Consider the following 25989-nt stretch of genomic DNA (forward strand, 5'->3'; position numbering starts at 1 on the left):
ATAGATAGATAGATAAATAGATAGATATAGATATAGATGCACCCACTAGCACACACAGTTGTTTGGTATTTTAAAATAGGTTCATACATTTATGCGTCTTTTTTCACTTGATATATATTAGACATCTTTCCAAGGCAGTAATACAGCTGCTTCTGCTGTAATGTAATGTATGCTTTCCAAAAAAAGCTTTCTTCAAAATCAAACACTAAAAATAACAAGCTTTGTGAGAAAAGCAAATACTAGAGCACTGATGAAAGCAATAAGTCATAATAAAAGTACTAGCTCAGGGGCCGGCCTGGTGGCGCAGCAGTTAAGTGCGCATGTTCTGCTTCAGCAGCCTGGGGTTCACCAGTTCGGATCCCGGGTGCGGACATGGCACCGCTTGGCAAGCCATGCTGTGGTAGCCATCCCACATAGAAAGTAGAGGAAGATGGGCATGATGTTAGCACAGGGCCAGGCTTCCTCAGCAAAAAGAGGAGGATTGGCAGCGGATGTTAGCTCAGGGCTGATCTTCCTGGGAAAAAAAAAAAAAGTACTAGTTCAGTTTAAAAAGACATCATATTTCCAATAAATTAACTTCTATAAGTACTCTAGTATTTCTTTACCTTAAACAGCAACAACCACAAAAAGCAATGGTAGGTGGATGGGAGACTAAATCTGAGTAATGGGGACAAGAGTAAATGTACAGAGCTTAGAGAGAACCCTGCAATAAGCACTTCTAAGACAGAGCCTCTGGCCACGCTAAGCCAAGTGGAAGAACATGGAATGAATAAGCGTCATGTGCAGTACAGCGTTCCTCTGTTGCTCTGTTCACCTGTCTTCGTGTGTTTAGCTGCTATTGCTCCATGGCAGAAAACCTTAAAATCTAGAGAGAAATCATTATTAACCAACACAATTGCATATTATGCTGACGTCATTCCCTTATTTACCAGTCTCACATATGCTCGTTCACATTACAGAAACACATGCTTTAGTAAAATAGACTGTATACTTGAATCTACTCATTTTGTATAAGGTATAATCTACATAGTATTATACAAATGTGAAAACAGTCCTGAGTTAAACAACCATGTTTTAAATTTTTTATTTTAAAAATGTAATGAGCAATTTGTTTATATCTGCAGTGCCTTCCAGAAGTCATGCTCCAATGGGTGTTCTTAGGTTCAACTAAATAATCAGACAAACTCACAAGACCTAAACAGGCCGAACTGACCAAAAATTCAGTTAGAATGACACAAGAAAGAAAGCACAGGCTGCCAGCATGATTTCTCTTGTGCGCCACACAGCAATCTAGGGGCTATCATCTGTGTCTCTCTCCCTCCCACTCCAGCTCAAATACAGGAGCACAAGACCATAACAGAGGGGTGAGAGAACCAGCCTAATTTAGAAGTATCATATCCCAAATAAGAACCAATATCTTTTTTAACAGTTCCATTGATAGAACTTCCAGATCCCTGAAAGGCACATACCCATAAGAGTCAGTGCACACGGAGAAGTCTTAGACTGTGGTTTACCAACAGGCATTCAGGTTCATTTACAGTAGCCCCAAGTCCAGAGGCATATCAGGAGGTCTTTTTCCCTCAAGTGCTGTTGCCTGGTAACACAGTTGACATACCACCTTTATTAGGTTTCCTGGGGAGGAGAACTAGAAAGTTAACTCAAGGTCAGATTTGTTTACCCAGAAAAAGAAAGGCTAAATCCCTGGGAGTGGGATTTCTGGGTCAAAGGGTATACATACATACACATATATATATATTTTTAAATATATATATATATGCGTATTTATTTATTTATTTATTTTTAGAGATCTATTTAGATAATTTAGGTAGTTGCAGCTTACATATGTCATGACTCAAGGAAGCAAAGTTATGAAAAGAGTGAAATTAATGCTTGTGCTGACTGTTCTTATCTAGGTGGCCACAGAGTAACAGTGAAACTTATGGAAGGCATACATGCTTATTTCTCCCACGGGAATTTCAGTTTCTTTATTTTTCTTAAGCAGTTTTCTCAAGTGATTCCCTTTAGAAAGTGGTAGATCGGGCAGAAATGAATATTTATTTACTTTTCAGAAGATTTGAAAGTAGTAATTTTATTAATTTCCTTAACTGCTACCTTTCTTTGAAATCAACTTTCTGTCCTTGAACTATTTTTTTAAAAGCTAATGTTAAATTAGTTGAGATAACCATCCAGTGTTCAACATAAGGATGGGAAGAATGATCAGAGGTGCCCAAATATGGAAGATGCTTCTTAAGAGACAGTGAAGTCCTTACCGTTAGGTGACCTCCTGATAGGAATTTTATTATATGAATTAAAACACTGGGTAGATAATAGACCTTAATGATATTTTAGGTCCCTCATGTAACTACTTTGATCCTATTGATTCTATGATACTTGTTTTGAATATTAATGTATATTTCTGTGATCAAAAAGTTGAAAGTTGTATAAGCATTTTCTTTGTAATTCAGGCAAATATTCCCTCTCCCAATATTTTGTTAGTATCTGTCTCAACCACTCACTTTACTTTGCCTAGATAGTGTAATATTTTTACAGCATTTTTGTTTCCATACATTTATCTTCATTTTCATCAGAGTTGTAAATGCTGGTTGTCTACCATTGCAGGGAAATTGTACACATTATAGACATTTGAGGCAGAAAGTAGATTTCACTTTAAGCTTCAGTCTTGTCATTTTTAAGGAAGGCTTATGTATTTCACTATTTTAAGTGAATATTTTGTCAGCCTCTCACACTTGAGACATTTTAAATATAAACCAAAGTAATCACAGAAATTATTGAGAGCTGCGAGGAGTCCAGTCTTCTAATTAAAACTTGTTGTTGATTTTCAGAATGAAGCAATGACAGGTTCACACACGCAGAACCGAGTCCTGTCTCGAATCACTCTGGCATTAATGGAGGACACTGGGTAAGACAGCTGTGAGAATATTATATGAATTATTTATTAAAATGAAATGAATGTTAAGATTAATATTAAGGTGAAATAAATATTAGCTTAAGAAAATACTGACAATTTACAGAGAAGTTAAATATACTTATTCTTTGAATTTTGTGCAGTTAGCTATCCATTACCTGTACCAACTCCATGCCTTCATTCTGTTTTGTTTTGTTTTTTTTTAAAGATTTAATTTTTTTCCTTTTTCTCCCCAAAGTTCCCCGGTACATAGTTGTATATTCTTCATTGTGGGTTCTTCTAGTTGTGGCATGTGGGACGCTGCCTCAGCGTGGTTTGATGACCAGTGCCATGTCCACGCCCAGGATTCGAACCAACGAAACACTGGGCCGCCTGCGGCAGAGTGCGCGAACTTAACCACTCGGCCACGGGGCCAGCCCCCATGCCTTCATTCTGTAAATGTTTGAGGCCCTGAGGTATAGGAAGAATAGAGCAAAATCCCTGGCATTATGAGATTTATTTTCTAGTACATAGAGGCCATGGTAATATGAAGGAAAGACTAAACATTTTTTTATTGTAGATGAAATTGGTGATATATAGATTGCTGGTTTTTAAAGCAGTAGAACTTTCTGGTAAAGCAGTAGAATACTGTTTTTACATGGCTCCAATTGGAGGCTGTTTCTTGGTCGGCTCCTGAGTCCTTTTGACAGGACTCATTAGTTTTTGACATCTTCCTTGCTTTTTGATACATCACGCACCTTTTCCTAGATCTGGGCATCAGCCAACCTTCCAAAGAGTACTGGTTCCTTCTAATGGAGATGAGCTTTTACAAACCATAACCTAGGTAATGTGTTCATTGCTACTGGGTTGTCATTACTTCTCGTAATTTTCATTGGACCAAGTTGGGAAATTCATATTTTTGGAAAGAAAAAACTGGATTCCTTTTAGTGCCATTATAACTCTTTCCCATTTATCCCTGAACAGCAATGGCCAGCAGAAGTGATCCTCAAAAGTGGTCCTGCTGCCCTCTTCAACAACCAAACAATGCTACTTTCTTTAAGATACCAGTAGGATATAGAAGCATTGTGGCGGGCATGAGTCACTAGTGAAATCATGTCACTGGTGAATTTTAAAGCATATTTCCTTTTTCTGAGGCAACGCATCAGCAACGTGGGCCAGACATTCCTAAATGTCTGGCAATATTTTTAAATTGTAGACATGGAAATTAATTTTCATAAATCCATAAGACTTCAGTGTAAATTAACTAAGTTGCTTCTCCCAGTAAAAAACGTTATCATTTATCCATCCAGAAACCTGGGAATCATCTTTGATAACTCCCTCTCCCCACCTCTCACATCCAGTCATCATCAATCTTGCTTGATTTTTAGCTCTTCAGTATCCCTGGAGCTGTCTCCTTTTTTGGTCACCACTGCCTTTATCAAGGCCCACCATTATCTTTTGCCTGGATTACTATAGCAGCTTTTTTTTTTTTTTAATCTGTCTTCCTGCATCTTAAGTGGTCCTTTCTATTGCCAAAAGCCATTTACACATTCTATACAAATACCCTTTAGAATTTTTTTTAGGCCAAGTGTCTCACATAGTAAGAAATACATCATGACCAAAGAATATACATACATGTATAATGGCTAAGAGCAAAGATGTTGACAAAAGTGCCAAGACCGTTTAATGGGAAAAGAGTAGTTTTTTCAATACATGATGCTAGGACTATTGGATATATACATGCAAAAGAATAAACCCCTGGGGCCAACCCAGTGGCGTAGTGGTTAAGTTTCTGTGCTCTGCTTTGGCTGCATGGGGTTTGTGGGTTTGGATCCTGGGTGCGGACCTACACACTGCTCATCAAGCCATGCTGTGGCAGCATCCCACTTACAAAATAGAGAAAGATTGGTGCAGATGTTAGCTCAGGGACAATCTTCCTTAAGCAAAAAGAGGAAGATTGGCAACAGTTCTTAGCTCAGCGCCAATCTTCCTCACCAAAAAAATAAAAAATAAACCCCTACCACACATGATATACAAAAATTAACTCAAAATTTGTCAAACACCTAAATATAAGACCTAAAACTATAAAACTCTTAGAAGGAAACGTAGGTATAAATCTTCATGATAACTGAATTAGGCAATGATCTCTTAGATATGACACCAAAAGCACAAGCAACTAAAGGAAAAATAGATAAATTGGACTTAAGAAAAAATAAAAGCTTTTGTGCTTGAAAGGATACTACCAAAAAAGTGAAAAGACAACTCATAAAATGGGAGAAAATATTTGCAAATCATCTATCTGGTAAGGGTCTGTTACCCAGAATATATAGGCATACCTCGGAGATACTGCAGGTTTGGTTCCAGACCACCACAATAAAGCAAATATTGCAATAAAGTGAGTCATACAAACTTTTTGGTTTCTCAGTGCATATAAAAGTTATGTTTATACCATACTGTAGTCTATTAAGTGTGCAATAGCATTATATCTAAAAATCAATGGACATACCTTAATTAAAAAATATTTTATTGGGGGGCTGGCTCCGTGGTCGAGTGGTTAAGTTCGCGCGCTCCGCTGCGGTGGCCCAGGGTTCGGATCCTGGGCGTGGACATGGCACCGCTCGTCAGGCCACATTGAGGCGGCATCCCACATCCCACAACTAGAAGGACCTGCAACTAAGATATACAACTGTGTACAGGGGAGGTTTGGGGAGATAAAGCAGGAAAAAAAACAAAGATTGGCAGCAGTTGTTAGCCCAGGTGCCAATCCTTAAAAAAAAAAAAATACTTTATTGCTAAAAAATGCTAACCATCATCTGAGCCTTCAGCAAGTCTTAATCTTTTTGCTGGCGGAGGGTCTTGTAAAAATGCATTATCTTGAAGCACAACAATGTGAAGCACAATGAAATGAGACATGCCTGTATCAAGAACTCTTACAACTCAACAATAAAAAGACAACTTAATTTAAAAATAGCTGAAGGATTTAAATAGATATTCCTCCAAAAAAGATACACAAGTGGCCAATAAGCATTTGAAATGGTTCCCAACAATAGTAGTCCTTAGGGAAATACAAATCAAAACCACAATGACATACCACTTCACACTCACTAGGATGGCTATAATCAAAAAGACAATAGCAAACATTGATGAGGATGTGGGAAAATTGGAACTCTATACTCTGTTGGTGGGAATGTAAAATGATGCAACTACTTTGGGAAACAGGTTGGCAGTTCCTCAAAATGTTAAACAGATTTACCATGTGATCTAGCAATTCTACTCCCAGGTATATATCCAAAAGAAGTGAAAACATGTCTGCACAAAAACCTGTACGTGAATGTTCGCAGCAGCATTACTCATAATAGCCAAAAATTAGAAACAAACCCAAATGTCTATCAACTGATGAATGGATAAACAAAATGTGGTATATCCATACCAAGGAATGTTATTTGGCCATAAAAAGGAATAAAGTCAAGAGAATCAGAAGACAAGCTACAGACTGGGAGAATATGTTTTCAAAAGACATCTAATAAAGGACTGTTATCCAAAATATACAAAGAACTCTTAAAACTCAACAATAAGAAAATGAACAACACAATTAGAAAATGGGCAAAAGATCTGAACAGACACCTCACTAAAAAAGATATACAGATGGTAAATAAGCATATGAAAAGATGCTCCACATTTTACGTCATAAGGGAAATGCAAATTAAAACAACAAAATGCCGCTACACACATATTAGAGTGGCCAAAATCCATAACACTGACAACACCAAATGCTGACAAGGATGTGGAGCAACAGAAACTCTCATTCATTGTTAGTGGGAATGCAAAATGGTATAGCCACTTTGGAAGACAATCTAGCAGTTTCTTACAAAATTAAACATAATCTAATCATAACAACCCAGCAGTTGTGCTCTTTTATATTTAATCAAATGAATTAAAAACTTATGTCCACACAAAATCCTGTACACAGATGTTTATAGCAGCTTTATTCATAATTCCCAAAACTTGGAAGCAACCAATTTGTCCTTCACTATGTGAATGGATAAACTGTGGTACATCCAGATGATGGAATATTATTCAGAGCTAAAAAGAAACAAGCTATCGAGCCATGAAAAGACATAGAGAAACCTTAAATGTATGTTACTAAATGAAAGAATCCAATCTGAAAAGGCTACATACTGTATGATTCCAACTATAGGACATTCTAGAAAAAGCAAAACTATGGAGACAGTAAAAATCTCAGTGGTTCCCAGGGGTTAGCAGGAGGAAGGGATGAACAGGCAGAGCAGAGGAGATTTTAAGGGCAATGAAATTATTCTGTATGATAAGGTAGTGGTGGATACATGGCATTGTACATTTGTCCAAAACCATAGAATGTATAACACTAAGAGTAAACCCTACTGTAAACACTGACTTTGGGTGATTATGATGTAGCATTGATTGCAACAAATGTAGCACTCTGTTGCAGTATGTTGATAATGGGGAAGGCTGCCTGTTGGGGAGCAGGGGATGTATGGGAACTCTGTTCTTTCCACTCAGTTTTGCTGTGAACCTAAAACTGCTCTAAAAAATAAAATCCTTTAAAGAAAAAAAAAGTGAAGTACTAATACATGCTACAACATGTATGAACCTTGAAAACCTTATGCTAAGTGAAAGAAGTCAGACAGAAAAGACCACATTCCATTTCTGAGAAATGTCCAAAGTAGGCAAATCTATGGAGACAGACAGTAGATCAGTGGTTGCCTGGGACTGGGGAATGACTACTAATGGGTACATAGTTTTTTGGGGGGTGATAGAAGTGTTTTGAAATTAGAGGTAATGGTTGTACAACTTTGTGAATATACTAAAAACATTGAATTGTACACATTATGAGTGAATTTTATAGTATGTGAATTGTATCTCAGTTTTTGAAAAAAACACACAAACGTTGAAATCAGAGCCCTAGATTCAAATCTCAGCTCTGCTGCTCCCTGGCTGTATCTTTGCCTCAGTTCTTTCATCTGTAAAATAGGGATAAAAAGTGATCCCTACTTCATAGAGTTTTATGAGGCTTTAATGAGTTAATATATGTAAAGCCCTTAGTACAATGTTGGGCACATTCTAAGTACCAACTAAGTATTAGCTATTATATGTAAAACTGAACTGAAGTTTCGTGAAATGATATTTACTCTTACTATCTACAATGCACTCCTTTTTTCTATTCTATTAACTTTATTTATTTATTTTTAGAGATTGGCACCTGACTAACATCTGTTGCCAATCTTTTTTTTTCTCCTCCCCAAAGCCCCCCAGTACCTAGTTGTATACTCTTGTTGTGAGTGCCCCTGGTTGTGTTATGTGGGACGTCACCTCAGCATGGCCTGCTGAGTGGTGCCATGTCCACACCCGAGATCCAAACCAGTGAAACACTGGGCTGCCGAAGCAGAGCACACGAAACCACTGGGCCGTGGGGCCAGCCCCTCTATTAATTTTAAAAAGAGAGAGAAAGAAATGTTGATTAAAATCCTCTAAATTGAAGATAAACAAAATTGACAAACCCTTAGCCAGATTCACTAAGAAAAAAAGAAAGGAGTCTCAAATAAATAAAATTAGAAATGAAAGAGGAGAAATAACAATGGATACCACAGCAATATAAAAGATTATAAGAGAATATTATGAAAAACTATATGCCAACAAACTGGACAATCTTGGAGAAACGGATAAATTTTTAGACTCTTATAACCTCCCAAAACTGAATCAAGAAGAAATAGAGAACCTGAATAGACCAATCACAAGTAAAGAGATTGAAACAGTAATCAAAAACCTCCCCCCAAAAAAAAGTCCCGGACCACATGGCTTCTCTGGAGAATTCTACCAAACATTCAAAGAAGATTTATTACCTATCCTTCTCAAACTATTCCAAAAAATTGTGGAAGATGGAAAAATTCCTAACACATTCTACGAGGCCAACATCACCCTGATACCAAAGCTAGACAAGGACAGCACAAAGAAGGAAAATTACAGGCCAATATCACTGATGGGCATAGATGCAAAAATCCTCAACAAAATACTGGCAAATAAAATACAGCAATACATTAAAAAGATCATACGCCATGATCAAGTGGGATTCATACCAGGGACACAGGGATGGTTCAACCCCCGCAAATCAACCAGCGTAATACACCACATTAACAAAATGAGGAACAAAAACCACATGATAATCTCAATGGATGCAGAGAAAGCATTTGACAAGATTCAACATCCATTCATGATAAAAACTCTCAATGAAATGAGTATACAAGGAAAGTACCTCAACATAATAAAGGCCATATATGACAAACCCACAGCCAACATTATACTCAATGGGGATAAACTGAAAGCCATCCCTCTGAGAACAGAAACAAGACAAGGGTGCCCACTCTCATCACTCTTACTCAAAATAGTAGTAGAGGTTTTGGCCAGAGCAATTAGGCAAGAAAAAGAAATAAGAGGAGTCCAAATATGCACTGAAGAAGTGAAACTCTTTCTGTTTGCAGATGACATGATTTTATATATAGAAAACCCTAAAGAATCCATCGGAAAGCTATTAGAAGTAATCGACATCTGCAGCAAATTTGCAGGATACAAAGTCAACTTACAAAAATCAGTGGCATTTATATACTCCAGTAACGAACTAACAGAACGAGAACTCAAGAATATAATCCCATTTACAGTTGCAACAAGAAGAATAAAATATCTAGGAATAAATTTAACCAAGGAAGTGAAAGACCTATACAAGGAAAACTATAAGCTAGTACTGAAAGAAATCAATAATGACATAAAGAAATGGAAAGATATTCCATGCACATGGATTGGAAGAATAAACATAGTTAAAATGTCCATACTACCTAAAGCTATCTACAGATTCCATGCAATCCTAACCAGAATCCCAATGACATTCTTCACAGAAATAGAGCAAAGAGTCTTAAAATTCATATGGGACAACAAAAGACCCCGAATAGCCAAAGCAATCCTGAGAAACAAGAACAAAGCTGGTGGCATCACAATCCCAGCCTTCAAAATATAGTCCGAAGCTATAGTAATCAAAACAGCATGGTACTGGTACCAATACAGGCACATAGATCAGTGGAACAGAATTGAAAGCCCAGAAGTAAAACCACACATCTTTGGCCAGCTAATCTTTGGCAAAGGTGCCAAGAACATACAATGGAGAGAAGAAAGCCTCTTCAATAAATGGTGTTGGGAACACTGGACAGCCACATGCAAAAGAATGGAAGTTGACCATTGTCTTTCTCCATACACAAAAATAGACTCAAAATGGACCCAAGGCTTGAAGGTAAGACCTGAAACCATAAAACTTCTGGAAGAAAATATAGGCAGTACACTCATTGACATCAGCCTTAAAAGGATCTTTTCGAGGGGGCTGGCCCCGTGGCCTAGTGGTTAAGTTCGTGCGCTCTGCTGCAGGCGTCCCAGTGTTTCGTTGGTTCGAATCCTGGGCGCGGACATGGCACCGCTCATCAGACCACGCTGAGGCAGCGTCCCGCATGCCACAACTAGAAGAACCCAGAACGAGAAATATACAACTATGTACTGGGGGGCTTTGGGGAGAAAAAGGAAAAAAATAAAATCTTTAAAAAAAAAAAAAAAAAGGATCTTTTCGAGTACCATGTCTACTCCTACAAGGGAAACAAAAGAAAAAATAAACAAGTGGGACTTCATCAGACTAAAGAGCTTCTGGAAGGCAAAGGAAACCAGGATCAAAATGAAAAAACAGGGGCCAGCCCCATGGCCCAGTGATTAAGTTCGCACGCTCCACTTTGGTGGCCCGGGGTTTCACCGGTTCGGATCCTGGGTGTGGACATGGCACCACTCATCAGGCCATGCTAAGGCAGCATCCCACATACCACAACTAGAAGGACCCACAACTAAAAATATACAACTATGTACCGAGGGGCTTTGGGGAGAAAAAGGAAAAAAAAATAAAATCTTTTAAAAAAAAAATGAAAAAACAACCCACCAACTGGGAGAAAATATTTGCAAATCATGTATCTGACAAAAGGTTAATCTCCATAATATATGAAGAACTCAAACAACAGAACTACAAAAAAAAAACCCAGTCAAAAAAGGGCAGAGGAGGGGCTGGCCCCGTGGCCGAGTGGTTTAGTCCGCGCGCTCCGCTGCCAGCGACCCAGTGTTTCGTTGGTTCGAATCCTGGGCGCGGACATGGCACTGCTCATCAAACCACGCTGAGGCAGCGTCCCACATGCCACAACTAGAAGGACCCACAACGAAGAATATACAACTATGTACCGGGGGGCTTTGGGGAGAAAAAGGAAAAAAATAAAAAATCTTTAAAAAAAAAAAAAAAAAAAATGGGCAGAGGATATGAACAGACATTTTTCCAAAGAAGATATAGACATGGCCATTAGGCACATAAAAAGATGCTCCATATCACTAATCATCAGGGAAATGCAAATGAAAATTACACTTAGATATCACCTTACACCCGTTAGAATGGCTATAATCACCAAGACAAAAAATAAATGTTGGAGAGGTTGTGGAGAAAAGGGGACCCTCATATGCTGCTGGTGGGAATGCAAACTGGTGCAACCACTATGGAAAACAGTGTGCAGACTTCTCAAAAAATTAAAAATAGAAATACCACATGACCCAGCCATCCCTCTACTGGATATTTATCCAAAGAACTTGAAATCGACAATACAAAGAGGCTTCTGCACCCCTATGTTCATTGCAGCTTTATTCACAATAGCCAAGACATGGAAGCAACCCAAGTACCCATCAACTGATGATGGATAAAGATGATGTGGTATCTGTATACAATGGCAGACTACTCAGCCATTAAAAAAAGACAAAATGGTCCCGTTCACAACCACATGGATGGACCTTGAGGATATTATGTTAAGTGAAATAAGCCAGACAGAGAAAGACAAACACCATGTGATTTCACTTATTTGTGGAACATAAACTTATTGACAAAGAGAACGGTTTAGTGGTTACTGGGGGATGGGAGTTGAGGGGTGGGCACAAGGGGTGAAGGTGCACATTTACATGGTGTCTGACAAATAATGTACAACTGAAATTTCACAATGTTACAAACTATTATGACCACAATAAAAAAAATGTTTTTTAAAAAACCTCTAAATTGAGGCTGGCCCCGTGGCCGAGTGGTTGAGTTCGTGCGCTCCGCTGCAGGTGGCCCAGTGTTTCATTGGTTCGAATCCTGGCGCGGACATGGCACTGCTCATCAAGCCACGCTGAGGCAGCGTCCCACATGCCACAACTGGAAGGACCCACAACGAAGAATATACAACTATGTACCGGGGGGCTTTGGGGAGAAAAAGGAAAAAGAATTAAAAAAAAAACTTTAAAAAAAACCTCTAAATTGATCTCACAGCACCCTAATGCCACTAAGAAACCCTGTTTCTTATGCTCCTGCTCTTTCAGCTAACTTGTGCTCTTCCTTCTGGGTTTAGCTTAAAGTTGCTTCCTCAGAAAAATCTTTCCTGATTCCCTAGGCTAGCTTAGGTTTCCTTATTAAAGTGCTCCTGTTAGCATCTTATACTTAACCTCTGTGGTACTCATCAACCTTGTAATTTTTTAAAAATATGTGTCTTCCCCACTAGATTATAATCTTCATAAGGGCAGGACCTGTGTGTGTCTATTCATTGCGGTGGCCTTAGCATTTAGCAGAGTGCCTGCCGTGTAAGAAATGTTTAATAACTCTTGACTTATAGTACAGAACAGCTGCAAAGAAAAGGTGTCGAGAAGGTTTCAAGAAATGTGGCTGGAGTGCCTAGCTGGTGATTGAGTAACACAGTGCTGTTACTGTGACTGCACTTACCAACCTGGGCTAGCTATGGTAATTCCTAAGGCAATCTAGCTACTTTACATTTTTTCCATAGCGAGAAAGACTTCCTAACCCAGGCACTGCTGAAATGATTGACTAGGGGCATCTGTTACTATCTGGACAACTTGACCTGTTGTGATACCAAGTTAGCTAATTAACGTAACACGTTGTAGCTGCAGAGGTTCCAGGCATTGTGATATTGGAGTGCTAGGATTCATTTCTTCACTCTCTGCGTGAGAAACTTCTGTTCTTTGAAAGAGGAGTGCTTTGGAAGAAGCTATGTCACAAATTTCTGCTTGTGTTTAACTTTGAGGGAAGGTGGATGGAGTGGAGGGGATGGTTTTTCTCATTCCCCTAGCCTTTGAGCCTATGTTTTTATTTTCTGTTTTGGTAATGCTAAAGAGACAAGATATAAACAGATAAGAAACTATTTTGTATAATTTTATAACTTTTGTAAATTAATCTTGTCATTAGGAATAAAGAAGAAAAACTAATAAAAGTAGGTTCCTTGCCTTTGATTAAATTTGCCAGGAAACTAAATCAACGTTGGGTTTTTTTCCCTGAAGTTAGAACATTTTTAAAGTATTGGACATAATATTCATTTGTCTTATTATAATGGTGTAATGTTTAGTTGCAAGCAGGGCCTGTGTTGATAGAATATCACAAATTCAAGGCCAGAGAAGCAAGAAACTAGGACCAACTGAATCCAATTAGGTAAAGGCTAGCCAACTAGTAATTCCACTATTTCTTCCTCAGTTTACTCCCTTCTCTTTTTCTCTCATTCTCTTTCTGTTTCTTTGGCTCTCACTCTCCTTGTCTCACACCTTACCCGCTTTCTACTCTGTGACTTCTGTCATCTTTGAAAGTTAGAATGGAAGCATGCTTCGTTTTTATTTTTGTTTTCAAAGATGGAAGTACCGTAGCTGTAAGACTGCAGTCTCCTGCTCCCTATGCAGCAGGGGCTTTGTATACGCTCGTGTGTGTTGAGGTCCTGTCTGCTCATTGCTGAGGTTTGTAATTGGTGTGCTGGAGTCGTTTGTAAATTGACAGTAATAAAAAGTGCTTTGTTGAATTGTTTCCACAGCTGGTACAAGGCGAATTACAGCATGGCCGAGAAGTTAGACTGGGGCCGAGGAATGGGCTGTGACTTTGTCAGGAAGAGCTGTAAATTCTGGATTGATCAGCAGAGACAAAAGTAGGAATGCATTTCCTCATAATATCTTTGATAACAACTTATTTCTAATTTTGTTCTTTATTCTGAGCCTAAAATGTCACTATTTTCAAAATGTGGTCTAAATAGTTCGATTTCAAAATGTGTAGAAAACCATCTAAGGTGCTTGGTGATAATATAATAAATACTGCAGTATTGTTTTAAATCATATACTAAAAGAATCTACAGTATAAGAGCCAGAGCCATAAAGATTTTTGGTTAGCTTATAATTCACAAATCTATGTGTATTGAAAAATTTTTGCATATTCTATCATTCTTATTGTTTTCTTCAGAGAATGTACTCATAAACATAGATGAAACTGTTGATTCAGTGTCAAAAAGCATAAAGGTACTTTTGAATAGTAGTTCTCAAATCTGGATGCATATCATAATCACCTAGCAAGCTTTTTAAAAATACATTCTCCAAGTTTGGGGAATACACACACATGCACACACACACATTTATTTGTTTATGCATGTGTTTATATATTTATAAATATATATATATTTTTAACTTTTTCTTTCAAGGTAATTGTAGAGTCACATGCAGTCGTAAAAAAGCATGCAGAGACCTCACGTACATTTTATCCAGTTTTCTTGATTGGTAACATCTTGCAAAACTATAGTACAATATCTCAACCAGGATGTTGATGTTAATACAGTCAGATACAGAATGTTTCCATTACAAGGATCTCTCATGTTGCCCAGTTATAATCATACCCACTTCCTTCCCACCCCAGCCCCTCCTTAGTCCCTGGAAAGCAGTAATCTGTTCTCCATTTCTATAATTTTATCATTTCAATAATATTACATAAATAGATTCATACTGTATATAACCTTTTGGGATTGGCTTTTTTCACTCAACATAATTTTCTGGAGATTCATCCAGGTTGTTGTGTCTATCAATGGTTTGCTCAATTTTATGGCTGAATAATATTCCATAACATGGATGTACCACAGTTTGTTTAACCCTTCTCAGTTTTTGGCTATTTGAATAAAGCTACTATAAACATTCATTTACAGGTTTCTGTGTGAGCATAAATCTTCATTTCTCCAAAATAAACACCTAGGAGTGCAATTGCTGGGTCGTATGGTAGTTCCAAGTTTAGTTTTGTAAGAAACTGCCAAACTCTCTTTCAGAACTGCTATACCATTTGATAATCCTACCAGCAATGTGTAAGTGATAACAGTTTCTCCATATGCTCTCCAGCGTTTGGTATTGTCACGATGTTTTAGGTATTCTGAAAGGTCGTAGGGATGTCTCCTTGTGGTTTTAATTTGCATTTCCCCAGTGGCTAATGATGTTGAACATATTTTTGTGTGCTTATTTCCTAGCCATATATCCTCTTTGGTGAGATATTTCTTCATGTTTTATGCAAATTTTTTAATTGGGTTGTTTACTTTTTTACTGTAGAGTTTTGAGTTCTTTACGTATTCTAGATACTAGTCCTTTATCAGATATGTGGTACATATTTTCTCCTAATATGTAGCTTGTCTTTTTCTCCTCTTAATAGAGTCTTTTGTGGAGCAAAAGTTTTTAATTTTGATGAAGTCTAAATTATCAGTCTGTCCTTTTATGAGTCATACTTTTGGTGTCAAGACTAAGAACTCTTGGCCAAGGCCTAGATCCCAAAGATTTCCTTATATTTTTTTCAAAAATTTTATGTTTTATGTTTAAGTTTGTGATCTATTTTGAGTTAATTTTTGTATAGGGTGGAAGACTTCCATCCGGGTTCATTTTTTGCATGTCAGTGTCCAATTGCCCCAGCACCATTTGTTGAAAGGGCTTTCTTCCATTGAGTTGCTTTTATTGCCGTTGTCGAGAAACCAGTTGAGTGTATTTATATGGGTCCCTTTCTGAGTTCTCTGTTCTCTTCCATTGATCTATGTGTCTGTCATTCCACCAATACCACACAGTCCTTGATTACTGTAGCTATAATAAGACTTGAAATTTGGTGCACTGATTCCTACCACGTTATTCTTTTTGAAATCATTTTAGCTGTTCTAGTCCCTTTGCCTTTTCATGTAAATTTTAGAATAACCTTTTCTATATCTAAAAAAACTCTTTCTGGGATTTTTCCTATGAGTTGCATTAAATCTGTATATCAATTTGAGGAGAATTGACATCTTAACTATATTGAGTTTTTTGATCTATAAACACAATAAGTGGAAAACATTCAGTCTTTCACCATTAAGTATTTGAAGTTCCTCTCTATTCCTATTTTTCTGAGAGTTTTTGTCATGAATGGATGTTGACTTTTGTCAGATGCTTTTTCTGCTTTGGTTGATACAATCATGTGATTTTTTTTAAGACTATTAATATAGTGAATTACATTGATTGATTTTCAAATATTAAACCAGCCTTGCATTGGTGACCTAAGCCCTGCTTAGTCATGGTATATAATTATTCTTATATTGCTGAATTCTATGTAGTAATATTTTGTTAGGGATTTTTCCATCTGTGTTCATGAGGAATATAGTACAGTCTTTGTTTCTTTTTTGTACTGTCTTTGTTTCTTTATATCAGGGTAATACTAGCTTCATAAAATGAACTGGAAAGTATTCCCTCCTCTTCTATCTTCTGGAAGAGATTGTGTACAATTGATCTTAATTCTTCTTTAAATGTTTGGTAGAATTCTTCAGTGAAACCATCTGGGCCTGGAGATTTCTCTTTTGGGAGTTTTAAAATTGTTAATTCAACTTCCTTAATATTTGTAGGGCTACTTATATTAACTATTTCTTATTGGATGAATTGTGGTAGTTTGTGTTTTTTGAGGAATTGGTCCATTTTGTCTAAGTTATTAGATTTATGTGTACAGAGTAGTTTGTAGTAGTTCCGTATTATTGTTTTGTGTCTATAGGTCTGTAGTGAGATCCCATTTCATTCCTGATATTGATAATTTGCATCTTCTCTCTTTGTTTCTTTTTCAGTTTTGCTAGAGGTTTGTCAATTTTATTGATCTTTTTAAAGAACTATCTTTTTGTTTCATTGATGTCTTCTATTGTTTTTCTGTTTTCAAATTCATTGATTTCTGCTTTTATCTTTGTTATTTCCTTAAGCTTGTTTTTGGTTTATTCTTCTCTTCTTTCTCTAGATACTTAATTATTGACTAGAGATGTTAACATCTTCCTGATGTATGTGTTTAGTGCTATAAATTTCCCTCTCAACATTTCTTTAGCTGTGTCCCACAAATTTCACTATGTTATTCATTTTACTGATAAGTAAAAAGGGGTGACACAAATCACTTGCCCAGGGTCATATGGTTGGTGAGAGAGAGAGCTGGGACTCTAACTTCTCTTTCCGAGTCCAGTGCTTTCCCCATTAAATCACAGGTACTTCTTGTGTTATAGATGTTATTCTTTTCTCACCTGGGTTAGGTCTCAAAACTAAGTTACTCATAATTCCTACTAAGGAGTCTGACATCTGGGTTGTAACCCTACTGTGAAAAGAGCTGCTAATAAGCAGTAGCAGGAATCACCTGCAGCTGCTTTGGGGACAGCTAGTTAACTCCAGCAGTACAATTTGATCTGCTAGTGTAGTGGTTCCAAAATTCTGCTGCACGTTAGAGTCATCTAGAGAGATTTAGAAAATCTCCATGGCCACATTGCACCCCATATCAATTAAATCAGAATGTCTGGAGGTGGGAACGAGGCATTGGTATTTTTTTAGAGATCCCCAGATGCCTGAAATGTGCAGCAAAGTTTGGGAACCACTTTTCCAGTGTTGAAGGAAGTATATATAGAACTAACATTGCAGCTGCAAGAGTTTAGAGAGATGTTTTTTCTTTTAACAGATGCAATTCTGTTTGGTCCCCTTTGGGTCCCAATTATAGGATCACCTAAAACCAAAAACAGAAGGAAATTTCCCCTAGTCTCTTTTTAAAAGCTAAAACTATTGGTCCCCTGAATTCTCCTATCTTTCAACCATAATCCAGAGGTTGGTAAATTTTTTATGTGAAGGGCCAGCTAGTAAATATTTTAGGCTTTGAGGGTTGTACAGGCTCTGTCACAACTACTCAACTCTACTTTTGTGTATCAAGAGCAGTCATAGACAAAACTAATGGGCATGGCCATGTTCCAGTAATACTTTATTTACAAAAACAGATTGTGGGAGAAACAAAGAAACAAAAAAGAGGTTGTGGGGAGGATTTGACCCAAGAGTTGAAGTTTGCTGATCCCTGTCATAAGCATTCAAATGTCCCACTTGTGAAACGATGTCCAGAAGTATTTACAGGACAGAAGCCAACTTCTGGCACCATAGGCCCGATCTGGCTATCTCCCTGAGTTATCTTAGAGATACCTGTGTGACCCTTCTTGAGCACAGGGGGTGGTGCTTAACTTCACCTGTGACACCTCTCCTCCGTTGTTGGGCGACTGGCTGTGAGAAGGGGATAGTAGAGCATAGGCAGAGCCATGCTCACTTGAATCACTTGAATCTACGTACACCCAAAATAAGGTTCTTTCTATGTTTTGAAACAACTAAAAATGATAAATTACCCAACTCCTCTGCCTAGCTTATTTGACATTAATATCAACTCTAGAGCTGTACTGTCCAATATGGCACCACTAGTCATATGTGTTATGTACTTTATATTTAACTTAATTAAAGTAAAATAAAGTTTAAAATTCAGTTCTTCAGTTGCACTAGTCGCATTTCAAGAGGTTAATAGCCACTATGTAATTAGTGGCTACTGTATTGGACAGCAGAGATACATTGCAGAAAGTTCTGTTGGGTAGTGCTGCTGTCGAATTTGTAAGTCATGAATCCTGAACAACTCTAACTTTGAAATTTTTAAAATCAGTATTTTTTAACCTCTTTATTCTTCTTATTCATTTAGCCAAAACTCGTTTTTTAATTAATTTAAAGTAAATGTAATGTACCGTTTTATTTTAGAGAAAAAGGAAATGCATTTCATGGTATCAAGAAAATGACTTAGTAAGAACTACTGGTCATATTCATTGGAAACTTCATCATAGAAAGTTATAAAATTGCCTTACATGAAGAGTTTATAAAAATGGTGCGGACAGTGAAATTATGTTTATTGGGTCACTTGTGTGTGCTAGGCACTCAGTGTTTTATAATTGAAGCTCGGGAAGGTTAAGTAAACTCAAGGAAGCTGGTACTTGAAACTGAGTCTGTGTGATGACTTAAGGACCTTTGCTTTCCTGTAAACCATGCTGCTTCAGTTTTACCCCAGTCTGTGGTAGGTGTTTTACACATTTTATCGCAAGAAGCTGTAATTCCCTAGAGATGTTTTATTGCTGTACTATGTTAAGTTAAATGATGCAAGTATCAATCTTCCTTATAATAAGAAATCTAACCTAGGCTTCTTTTCCTTAAGAAGCATGTGGGAGAAGAGGAAAAATACCAGTGGTCCTATTACGATTTGGCAGAGCAGTTGTAATAGGATTTAGGAATACTGGAATTTCATTTAAAACATTACTATTATGACATTAATATAATATGTATTTTAACTATCAATACGATGACTGATCAGAATTATAGGTTTATTTGAAGGTTATTTTTACAGGACGCTGCAACAGATCCTGCTGTCTTTGGAAAATTGTAAGACTTCTTTTTGCAAATTTCACTTCCAAGATTAGATTTAACAGAGAACAGAACAAGTTGTAACAGTTATGAATATTCGCACCATCTTCATTTTGCACAAGAAAACAAGATTGTCCTGCGAATGTTTTTGGTTTAACAAATTGTCAGACAAGATTCTTTGAACTAGATTATGACACAGAAAAAATTTCGCTCTTTGTATCTGGAAGACAGAGGGGACATCATCTCCATCTCTTTCTGAGACCCCATTTGTTAATTATGAAGATTTGTATTTTTAGGCAGGATTTGGAATTTCATTATTTGTCATTAAAAATGCAAATCAGGTCTGCAGAACTCCATTTTACTGGCAAAAATGAAGGAAGATAAATAGTATTTTATTTAATAATGGTGAAGTAATGTTATAATGCAGCTAGCATTAATCTTTCACATCTGCATTAAGCATTTTCTTTTACCCTTTGAAAAGTAAGTTTATAACCTGATTCAACAATTAATTTTAAGTTCTTAGAGCATATTGAAATTATAATGGAAAAGACAAAGCCATAAAATAGACCTGTAGTGTTTTCTGCAGAGTTCGATGCCGTGCTGTTTGTCTTTGTGTGCAGGAGGCAGATGCTGAGCCCTTACTGTGACACGCTCAGAAGTAATCCATTGCAGCTAACCTGCAGGCAGGACCAGAGGGCAGTTGCAGTGTGTAATTTGCAGAAGTTTCCGAAACCTTTACCTCGAGAGTACCAGGTAACACTTCTTTTGAGCACAATTTTAAGAATCAGCTTTCTAAAAATAAGCCTTCATTTTAATTAGAAAGGTGAATTCTCCTAAGTTTTTCAATTTATAAGGCCCCATTTGTTTTCTATAAGTTAGAAAAAACAGAATTCCTCCATTTCTTTATAACCAATGTGCTAATCGATAGCGATTAATACTTAGCAATGCCTTGTAGTAATGGTCAGAGGCATTTGTAATATTTATTTGATCTATTTTTAAACTCTTTTTATTTTCTTCTTAATTGTTTCCAAAGTCTTTGTCTTTGATTACCTCTAATTTACACAGAAAACAAGGTCTCTAAAGAAAATAACAGATACTCTAACTAATTAGAAAGCTTAGTAGTTCTGCTTTAGAAAAGGTTTGACTCATGGGATCTAAAAGGTGAAGAACATGGTCCCACATGTTCAGTCTTAATCTCTGATTTGACCTTGAGTTTTTTGTTGCAGTGGCTCTCTCTAAGAAGCCTTATCTCTGCCTACCATTTACAAAGGACCCTTTGGGCAGAAATGATATCTCAGAAATTAATTTAAAATGATTGCTGCTAAATTTTGAACTTCCTACATATGTTTGTGACCCTGCTGAGTGCTTCGGACACCATAAGATGGCAACTGTATTTCTAGGCATAGTAATATAATTAAATGAGTGGGTGTAAAATGTGAAATCTTTAAAATGTATCTGATACGCGGTTCCTTTGGTGTTCAAAGTATTTTATATATATGATCTCATTCATTTTCTCAGTTTTATTTTTTCAAGTTTCTCAAAACAACATATAAATTGTCTCCTAAAAACACTTGAAGTACATTATATTTAAATATCTTAATTGTATGCATTAGTTTTGTGTTTTGTCAACTCTTAAAACTCTTCCTCTTCACCCTTTTAAAACATTAGTCAAATCTTGTCATCTAATAAAAAACTTAGACTAATTTACTTACCTTGCTTGTGTGTAAAACTATACCAACCTCGAAATACCCCTTAGGTAGTGTATTATCTTTGTGTTGTACTGTATTTGAAGAGAAGTCCATTAATATCTTCTTTGTACTGTACGACATTAGAGGGTTGCTATAAATTGCCTCTGCGCTTTGTTTTGATTATACAGAATGCTTCCTATTCTCCTGTCTTCCTAATCATTTTTTTTGTAGTACTTTGATGAACTCAGTGGAATACCTGCAGAAGATTTGCCTTATTATGGTGGTTCAGTAGAAATTGCTGACTACTGCCCTTTCAGTCAGGAATTCAGCTGGCATTTAAGTGGCGAATATCAGCGCAGCTCAGATTGTAGAATATCAGAAAATCAACCAGGTTAGTAGTCTAGTGAAACGAAATGTTATTTACGTACTAAAATTACATATCGGCAATATAAAATAGTGGTTAAAGGCACAGACTCTGGAGCTAGACTGAGTTTGTGTTGTTGTTCCACTGCTACTCATCTGTTGGAAGTGACTTAACTTTCTCTGCCTCAATTTCCTCCTCTGTACAAAGGAGATGATAATACCTATCTCATAGAGTTGTTGTGAGAATTAAACGAATTAGTGTAGTAGGTGCTTAGAATTCTGACATATGAAAGGATTGTTAGCTGTTATTAGACACACTTGTGTGTGTTCATATACGCTGCTTTTTAGTAATACCACATATCTGCGTGACACTTCTCCTTTGCAAAGCATTTTTATTTTATCATTTTATTTTATTCTTCCAAAAACCTGATGAGAGACATAAAGAAGATGATGTTGAATTTCACAGATGAATGGACACTAAGTAATGTAGTTAATTGGTGTCAGTGCAAGATCCTCCAATGCAGAGCTCTTTTTATTAAATCATATTAGATATCTCATTTTTTCCTTTCCTGAGGAATGTGAATTTTATGTGATTTAGAAGTGACTTGTCATTCTCCAGATATCAGAATAATACTATTGTCCCATGGCTAGTAAAGATGTATTGCCATATTATTTATTCCCTTTTAATATGTATAAATGAATAGATCATCAAAGGAATAAACAGTATGGCAATTGGATATTCAGCAATAGTAGTTATATTTCATACTAACCACCTCCGTAAACAAAATGTTCTCACATCTGATATGTTAATAAAGAGCAACAAGTAGTTTTTTTCTCTGTGGTCATGAAGATTTTTAAGCTGGTGGTTTTTCCCCCTCTTATTCCATATTTTATTATAGACTAAGACATTTAAAATTTAAATTTCCATAGTGTTTTTCATTTTATTCTTAAACCTGGCAGATTTAACTGGATTTGTACAGTAATTTTTTTCACCACTCACCTACTTAATAAATGTCTAAAGACTTATAACTACTCAGCAGTTCCATGTTAAACAAAAAGTGCACAGATCTGACAATTATGGATTTGCCAAAAATATAGTATCACATTTTATTGTTTTAGAGTTGGACTTGGCAAACGTTTATTGTAAAGAGCAAGATAGTAAATATTTTAGGCTTTGTGGAGCATACAGTCTCTGTTGCAACTACTCAACTCTGCTGTTATAGTGTGAAAGCAGTGATAGACAACACGTAAATGAATGAGTGTGGCTGTGTTCCAATAAAATTTTATTTATAAAAACAGATGGTCCTCCAGGTTTGGCCTGAGGGTTGCAGTTTGCTGACCTCCTTTTTTCATTTGACACTGATCACTATGTTTTTCGAGGACTTTGAAATACTCATAAATAAAAGAAATATAGAGTCCTGTTTTATTGTTTTACATTTCCTTTCTTAGCTTATACAATTAAGATTTTTCAAAACTGACATAAAATACTTATCTTTATAATATTTCAAAATGGGCTAATTGAACTGTCTGCTTTGAAAAGATGAAACTTACTTGTATTAAGTGTAAAGAGAACTAATTATTGCTGGGCTGTGAGAGCCTCATCCCTTTGCCCATCAACTGTTTAGAGGTCATTTAGTCCACCCCACTCCTCTGCAGGTTTCTGCTTAGGCTGAGAGTAGATCAGCCTGCTATTTATGGACTTCCAGCAGATGGCCTAAGATGAAAATTCAAGAAAGTTTTGGAAAAGTTGCAACACCCCAAAAAAGCCTTCGTTATATACATCACTTGCCCCGTGCTGTCTTGGGTCACTTGGGAGGTAACTCCTGCTTAGACCTCCAGTGAGGAGGATTCTTAATGTCATTTCCTCTATTTATCTAACTTAGATACTTTAGGCCCAGTTTTTTCTCTTGTTTCTAATATAATAATTTTTTCCCACTAATCCCTTTATTGAGAACCCAGTTTGAGTTTGGAGCCCCGTTTCTCTTGATTTTTTTAATTGAAAATTTCCATTAAACATGTTTGACTTTTAAAGCAACTTTTAATCATAAGAACAGAATGCTTCAATTTCTTGTTCTTGGAGCCATAAGTAAATTTTTAAGAAAATTTTTCTGGTTTGCTTCAGATCTTTTTAAAAACTATGGTGCTGAAAAGTACGGACCTCATTCAGTTTGTCTAATTCAGAAGTCAGCATTTGTCATGGAAAAGTGCGAGAGGAAGCTGAGTTACCCAGACTGGGGGAGTGGATGTTATCAGGTAAACTGTAGGATTGTTAATAATTATACCAAATGCTGTATAATTTTATCTCATTATATGCTTCTTATATTTTAAAATACATTTTTTTAATCTTTTCATATAGCTAATTTACTGGTTAATACTTTAACTTCTCTTGTTTATTTATGTAAATATTAGTTTGAATGCTTGTGTTTTGTGAAAATACTGTCATTTCTTTGGGAGAAATTGCCTTTTCCATTTGTTTAAAAATATATATAATTGCTATAGATCAGCAAGTTTGTAATAATTTCGCTTCTGGACATATATCCTAAGGTAATAATAGAAAATATGTAATTTTGTTCTTAAACAAATATTACTTTGTAATGGAAGAAATTTGCAATTTTATTTCATAAGATCTGAGGAAAGCATGGATTTAAGAATTAATAAATCAACTACTGGTTGATAATAGGGCTTTTTCCTTTGAAATTAGAAATCCAAAGTGGATAAACTACTATTTTCTTAATTATCTTATTTGCACATCTGATATTAAGCGACGCATCACCTTATTAAGAACGTATTAAGATACAGGCATTCTGTAACATAGGAGCATCCAACTTACAGAATATTTCTCACCCTACTGATGGATGTCAGAGAGGAGAGGCGATCCCGAGAACTGAGAAAGAAGAATTTGTTGTGCCATTTCAGCTTCAAGAGCTAAATAGACTTCTGGAGCTTGGAATTTAACTATTATTTTTCAAGTTATTTATAAAATTAACTTTTTTTGATAACAGCTTTATTGAGATACAATTCACACACTGTACAATTCACATAAATCTATCTTTGAAACCTTAATAAAAGATAATTAAAAATAAACACTTTCTAGCCATAATCTAACTGTATCCAGCAACCATTTTCTGATAAATTCCATTAAAGATTTATGTATTGACTAAATACATAGTTTTGACCTAGTTGTAATCATAATACATAATTTTGTTTTACTGCCTTCACTTAGTATGCAGAGCAAACACCTTTTCCAAGTTTTTCCAGTAATTATACTTACTATTCTTTTTGGATGTAGAACATTGCATCATTTTTAAAGTATCATAATTAGGGAAGTCATTTCCGTGTTAAATATTGAGTTAATTTTCACTTTTCACTATATAAAAGTGTTGTTATAAGTATATTTACATATTTTACCTTTTTTTAAATTTATTTTTTGAAATAAATTCCCATAAGTGAGAATATTAGGTTAAAGGAGATAAAGCTAGAACAGTGGCAACTATAGTAGGAGAATGACCTTTTCAGACTATTTAAATGTTTTATTAACACCAGCACCACCACTGCAAAGGAATTATGTAGATTTGTAATACCATCTGCAAAGATTGAATGTCCTTGGCTTCCCTGTGCCTAGTGTTGTCAGTTAATTTTGCTAATTTAATACTAAGCATCATTTGTGTGAGAAACTGTATGATTTCCAAACAATTAACATACGATTACCTGGATTTTTTGTTGTTGTTGTTTGTTCTACTTATTTTGACGGTGAAGTTGCAAGAATGATACAAAAATATTTTTTGAGTCATTTAAGTACAAATTGCTTCTATGTTGCCTCTTCAACCCAAATACTTAGTGTTTTTCTTATAAACAAGGACATCCTCCTACGTTATTATAATATTACCCCCAAAATCAAGAAAGTAACATTGATGCTTCTAATTCTCAGACCCCATTCAAGTTTGCCGATTGTCCCAATAATGTCCTTGTAGCAATAGGATCTGGATTAATATCACCTGTTTCATAGTTGTCACATCTCTGATCTCCTTCAATCTGTGACAGTTCCTTTTATAACCTTGACTAGCTTTTAAAGATTACAAGCCATTTCTTTTCTAGGATGTGTCACAATTTGGGTTTGTCTGATGTTTCTTCATGATTAGATTCAGGTAATGTATTTTGAGCAGTAATATCACAGAAGTGATGCTCATGTTCTTCTGGTGATACTCTCTTTTGATTTGTCCCTTTGTTAGTGATCTTGTTGGCATCTGGTAGACTTCTCCACTCCACTTTTTCTCTTATAATTGATTCCCTTTGTAATTAATAAGTATCTTGGGCGCAGATACTGCGTCAATAACTTACTTCTTACCATACTTTCATTTTATTAATTTAGGTATTTGTATCATTATTGACTCATGGATTCCATTTTATTCAGTGTGTATTACTGTA

General features: G+C 36.2%; 1 protein-coding gene across 2 annotated transcripts in view; it reads left to right on the forward strand.

Moving 5' to 3' along the window:
* The window catches only part of LMLN (leishmanolysin like peptidase), a 75433-nt gene that overhangs the window by 38286 nt on the left and 11158 nt on the right, over window positions 1-25989 (forward strand). For both annotated transcript variants that reach the window (XM_008518376.2, XM_008518375.2), the window contains exons 11-15: window positions 2844-2920; window positions 13840-13950; window positions 20134-20266; window positions 21433-21592; window positions 23687-23817. In XM_008518376.2, coding sequence (XP_008516598.1) covers window positions 2844-2920; window positions 13840-13950; window positions 20134-20266; window positions 21433-21592; window positions 23687-23817 — 612 coding nt within the window. The remainder of the gene's footprint in view (window positions 1-2843; window positions 2921-13839; window positions 13951-20133; window positions 20267-21432; window positions 21593-23686; window positions 23818-25989) is intronic.

Source organism: Equus przewalskii, chromosome 18, assembly GCF_037783145.1.
Source record: "Equus przewalskii isolate Varuska chromosome 18, EquPr2, whole genome shotgun sequence".
Taxonomy (NCBI): domain Eukaryota; kingdom Metazoa; phylum Chordata; class Mammalia; order Perissodactyla; family Equidae; genus Equus; species Equus przewalskii.